This window comes from Rhincodon typus, chromosome 21, assembly GCF_021869965.1.
Source record: "Rhincodon typus isolate 14 chromosome 21, sRhiTyp1.1, whole genome shotgun sequence".
In the NCBI taxonomy this organism is placed as follows: Eukaryota; Metazoa; Chordata; class Chondrichthyes; order Orectolobiformes; family Rhincodontidae; genus Rhincodon; species Rhincodon typus.
The window spans coordinates 14522689-14528688 of record NC_063352.1 but is presented as its reverse complement, the minus strand read 5'-3'; the positions used below and the strand labels follow the sequence as shown (position 1 = coordinate 14528688).

General features: G+C 41.2%; 1 protein-coding gene across 1 annotated transcript in view; it reads left to right on the top strand.

Annotated features, from left to right (window-relative positions):
- Positions 1 to 6000, top strand: part of LOC109933972 (transmembrane protein 94-like) — a 107345-nt gene that overhangs the window by 1434 nt on the left and 99911 nt on the right. Inside the window, 3 exon segments of the mRNA XM_048609688.1 lie at positions 3259 to 3336; positions 5305 to 5408; positions 5644 to 5746. Coding sequence (XP_048465645.1) covers positions 3259 to 3336; positions 5305 to 5408; positions 5644 to 5746 — 285 coding nt within the window.

Genomic DNA, 6000 nt, shown 5'->3' with positions numbered 1-6000 from the left:
ATCCCCATAGTGCATGCTCAGACTTCCAGAAAGTTTCTGATAAATGCTGCATGAAAGGCTGCTACACAGTGTAATACAGCGAGTATTGTAAATAGCTCTTGAAGCTGGATAAAAAATTACTTGAAAGTGATGAAAAACAGAGAGACATTAGGAAATGCTAAAACAAAACAAAATGCTGGGGAGACTCAGCAGGTCTGGCATCACCTGTCGTGAGAGAAACAGAGTTAATGTTTTAAGTCCAGTAATCTTTTGAAAGGTCAGAGGACTTGGAATGTTAACTCTGCTTTCTCTCCACAGATGCTGTCAGACCTGCTGAGTTTCCCCAACAATTTCTGTTTTGTTTCAAATTTCCAGCATCCGCAGATCTTTGTTTTTATTTTAAGGAATGCCAGGTCGGCTAAATATGGAGTAGAACATAGAACAGTGTAGCACAGTACAGGCCCTTCAACCCATGATGTTGTGCTGAACTTTTACCCTAATCCTAAGGTCTATCTACCTTCCACCCCTACCTTATACTATCATCCATATGTCTATTTAATAGCCACTTAAATGCCCCTAATGAGGCCGACTCCACTACCCGTTCCGGCAATGCATTCCACGCCCCTACCATTCTCTGAGTAAAGAACCTACCTCTGACGTCTCCCCTATATCTACCTCCACTCACTTTAAAACTATAGTAATAGCTACCTCCACCCGAGGAAAAAGTCTCTGGCTGTCCCCTCTATCTATACCTCCGATCATTTTGTACACCTCTATCAAGTCACCTCTCATCCTTCGTCATTCTAAAGAGAAAAGCCCTGCCTCTCTCAACCTTTCCTCGTAAGACCTTCCCTCCATTCCAGGCAACATCCTGGTAAATCTCCTCTGCACCTTTTCCAACACTTCCACATGTATCCTGTAATGAGGCAACCAGAACTGGACACAATACTCCAGATGTGGCCGAACCAGGCTTTTGTATAGCTGGAGCATAACTTCACGGCTCTTGAACTCAATCCCTCTATTAATGAAAGCTAACACATCATACGCCTTCTTAACAACTCTATCCACCTGGGTAGCAGCTTTCAGGGAACTGTGGACATGAACCCCAAGATCCTTCTGCTCCTCCACACTGCCAAGAATCTTTCCGTTAACCCTGTATTCTGCTTTCAAGTTTGTCCTTCCAAAATGAATCACCTCACACTTTTCAGGGTTAAACTCCATCTGCCACTTCTCAGCCCAGCTCTGCATCCTATCAATGTCCCTTTGTAACCTAGAACAGCCCTCCGCATTATCCACAACTCGACCCACCTTCGTATCGTCTACAAAATTACTAATCCACCCTTCCACTCCTTCATCCAAATCATTTACAAAAATCACAAATAGAAGAGGACCCAGAACAGATCCTTGTGGTACACCACTCGTAACTGAGCACCATGTTGAATATTTTCCATCCACTACCACCCTTTGTCTTCTAAGGGTCAGCCAATTCTGCATCCAGTCTGCCACATTTCCCCCTATCCCATGCCTCCTTACCTTCTGCATGAGCCTACCATGGGGAACCTTATCAAATGCCTTACTTAAATCCATGTACACCACATCCACTGCTCTACCTTCATCCACGTGTTTGGTCACCTCTTCAATAAGGTTTGTGAGGCATGATCTACCCCTCACAAATCCATGCTGACTATCACGAGTCAAACTGTGCCTTTCCAAGTGATCATAAATCCTATCTCTCAGAGCCCTTTTCAATAATTTGCCCACCACTGAAAGTAGTCTAATAATTTATATGTGGCCTGTCATGCTTCCAAACCGGACCACCAAACTGACAATGCAACCTGGCTGTGACCAGTAACTTTTTTTTAAAGTAAACAACATCTGAAATTGAGGTACTTACTAACAAACCAACAATAAATGTTAACAACAAAAACAGAAATTGGTGGAAAAGCTCAGCAGATCTGGCAGCATCTGCAGAGAGAAATCAGAGTTAACATTTCAGGTCCAGTGACCCTTCCTCAGAACTGACTCAGAATTCAGAACTTCCTTACAACATTAAATGTCACAAAACAAAATTAGGACAGTAATACTGCCCACCGCACAACTCTATTTCTAATTGGATGTTGGAGTGTATCTGACAGAAATATGGGTAACAGACACTAGTCAAGCATCCCACAGAGGACATCAGATGTGATCAAGGCAGATCCTGTAGATTTTTCAGTGATCCCTCTGTGTTCAAACTTTACAAGGGATTTAAAACTTTTACAAGGGGTTCCAATTCTTTGCTGTTGAAGACCCAGCTTGGGAACTCCCTCAGAAGCTGTTCTGTCATGGACAGTCTCAACAACTACTCACTTTCAGGTAGCTCACTCTCCCAAACAGGACTGCACTCCCCTCTGGATTCTGCAAACTACTGTCAGCACCTATTTACAGGTACAATTTTAGTTTATCTACAGGTATCTGGCTTTACCAAACTGGTACTTCCATGTGATCTTCATGCTTTATCTTGCTCAGATGCACAACACAAATACTATTTGTGGGCTTCCAGCACCCTTGGTCTCAGTTGTCATGAACTAAACAGCACATGGCTTCATACAAGCTCCCACAGTTCCTGTGACCTTCCTGAGACCTAATCCCAACATTTAGCTGCACTTCCTGGCTTCCTGTACTTGTCCAGAGTCCTAACAGTTTGGAACCTGCTGTAACAGCTCTGTCACAGCCTCATTTCCTACATCTAAGTACCTGAGCGGTAATCCAAAAACAGAAAACATCTTCTTTCCCAGTTTCCATGCAACTGCTTACAAATCATTGTCAGTAGGCCTTAAACTGTTCTGAGTAACCTATTGGAAACCTTGCAGCAAGTCCTGTCCTTGTTCCTAGGCAATGATAAATGGAAACAATATTTTGATAAAAATCTAATATAGAACTCCTTGGAATTATCTTTTCCCTAATTGCTACAATATTCATAGACTACTGGTTTGCAAGTAGAAAATGTATCCAAAAAGAGGATTTGATGACAAGCCCAGTGTTATTGATCCGCATTTAAGACATCCTTGTGCTTGCACAAAGGGGTATTTTGTCTTTAGTAAGATATGGAACATATTTGCATCGAAGAACAAAAATTGGGTCAAACCTTACTGATTCACTGATTCAGCAGTAAGATTAATGTTTTTAACAATGTCTGATGCAGTGAATCGTACTCCTTTGTTAAGCTGTGAAGGTGCATAATCCTTAGTTCCTAATTAGTTTTGCTCTGTACCCTTTTATTGTGTTCACCATGTTCAGCAAGAGAGAAGGAAACTGATCAATGATTGTATGGCATTGTGCTTTGGTGATGTGCTCGCCTCAGTTGAATTAAGGCAGGTATGTGGTGGCAGAGAGGCTAGGCCAACCACATTGATAGATGCCTTAAGGGTAAGCTGCAGTATTTGGATGTTTGGTGAGAATGTAGAATATCTGTTTTTTTTTACTTAGTCATGGGATGAGGGTGTCGCTGGCTAGGCCAGCATTTATTGCCCAGAGGACAGTTAAGACTCAATTATATTGCTGTGGGTCTGGAGGCACATATAGGCCAGATGAGGCAAGGACAACACTTTCTTTCCCTAAAGGGCATTAGTTGACAATCGACAATGAATTCATGGTCATTGTTAGTTTCATCTTAAATTCCAGAATGTTTTTAATGGATTCAAATTCCACCTGGGTCTTTGGGCAATACTTGTGAAAATACCATTAGGCCATTTGAACCCATGTCCCCAGAATATTACCTGGGTCTATGGGTAATACCAGCGATAATATCACCAGGCCATTGTCTCCCCACCACTGCTGCTAGCTGAGCGATGGAGATGTGGTGCATTGAGCATTGTGAGATTCTTGTGTTGTGGTGCGTATGAGCTGTCATATAAAGTTTCATTCACTAGCTGTGACCGTCCCTACAAGGTCACTAAACTCCTTGTGGTACTGCTGCCTGATACTTGGGTGCAGAATTTGGGAATTGTCCTCCCAATTCATTCAAAGAGTCCACCTCTAGGATCTCCTAATCTCCGGGAAATCTTGGCATCTTCCCTCCTGCGCATCTCCAACACAATGGTCTCCTGTGCCCCATCACTAATGCTGGATCCATTTCTGTGCCCTGCACTGTGTTCTCCTTAGCTATGGTTTAAGTAACAGCCTTTAATGCAGCATTCCTTTAAGAGAAACAGATCGCCTTTGAGAATAGAAATCTGGTTGCACCCCTGCTTTTAGTACAAACTTAACCAGTAACAGAGGAGCAGCTCGACCCTTTGCTCACATCAGATAATTGAATGAACTGCCATGTGTTTGAGGAACATAAGGACATAATAAATAGGAGCAGGAGTAGGCCATCTGGCTTGTCGAGCCTGCTGCACCATTAAATAAGATCATGGAAAAACAAGAACAATGAAATTGTCTTTAGGCAGTGACATTATAGTTCATTCATACGAAGTTTCCAGTTCCTCAGCTTACTATGGCTGAAAGATTTAGACTGTGGCCTTTCCCTATTGTGCCTCTGCAATGTCTGTCCCAAGTGTTGGTGCATCTGTCAGCAAATCACCCTAGACCTTGAAATATACCAGTCTGCAATGTTTGGTTGGACACAACCTTTTGCACTGAAAGGTTAGAAAGTATCAGGCAGCCAAAAGAGAGTGTTTCTCAAAGTTTTCTGGATGGAGTTGATATTTCTCTTGGAGTACATCCTTGGAACAGCCTATAGAGCACAAAGAGTGCTGTCTCACAGAGCCGCTTTTGATGGAGAACAGATTATTTGGTCTTTATTGACCAACAGAAGCAAATGCAGAGAATAGATTTTAGGACTTAGGTCTCTGAGATATGGCCTTTCCACAGTAAGATGCGTATTAGAAATTTGAGTCTGCAAAGTTGTCTATATTTTATATGAATTCCCAAATCACAGTGTCAATTCACAGAAATTATCCACAATAATTTGGATGAAAGATCAGTCCACAAATTGTTTCTTTACCTTTCTTAAAATAATGGAGTTATTCTCTATCAAAATAAGAAAGCCAATGGTTTTAACTTCAATACAACTTTTTGGTTCCAGATTCTGGGATGTTTTCATTTGTAAGAACATATATGCAAATCTTAATGTGGAACACATCTCTTTGACTGGATAAAGTTAAACTGCTTCCAGCATATTTGTGCCTTTATGCCAGTGGTAATAATGGTCTTTTGACCAAATATCAACCCCAACCCACTGTAGAGTTCTCGGACTAGTTTGCAGTTCATAAGTAAACGTAACGTGGCCATCTGAAATGCTTATTCATTGTAATAATCACTAATTTTACATCCAATTCATAGGAACACCAAGGACTGTCCAACACTGAGGCATTGGCTATATTACATGACCAATTGTCTGCACTTCTATCAGACCATAAAAATGTCAAAAGGAAAGAACATGGAAGGTATTTAGGCATGACTTGCTAATCTATATAAAGAAATAGCAAAGTAGTTGGAGTGGCAGTCCATTGGAGACAGCTCACAAATATATGAATACTCACAGTAGAAAGGAAAATATAATATAGAATACCATAAGAGATAGAAAATCATTGAAGTTGTTTGTATACTGATGAAGAGAAATCAATCAAATAAGTTTCAAGAAAAGTTGTTGACGGGAAATAAATTTCCATCAATGGAAAGAAGATGGAAAGAGCAACAACAATTCAACAAAGAGAACCAGTGGCAGAGTGAAGCTCTGGCAATGAATACTGAAAACAGTATCAAATTCTTAGACAGTCAGAGAGTAACGTTTAGCCAAAGCAGGTCCCTGACATGGAAGGCAGAGAACACTGAACCCTGAACCCGTGTAGCTGCTGGAATGAATTTAATTCCCAATCCTCAAGGTCACAATATCGGTAATTGTATTCAAACTTTAAAAATATTAGTAAACCAACACAGTCCCATTTGTATTGTACTCAAGTCATTGTGCTTCGGAAACATGTTGGCCACTTGAGACTGAAAGTGGACAGACTGTAACGTGGAAAAGTGTGAGATAAT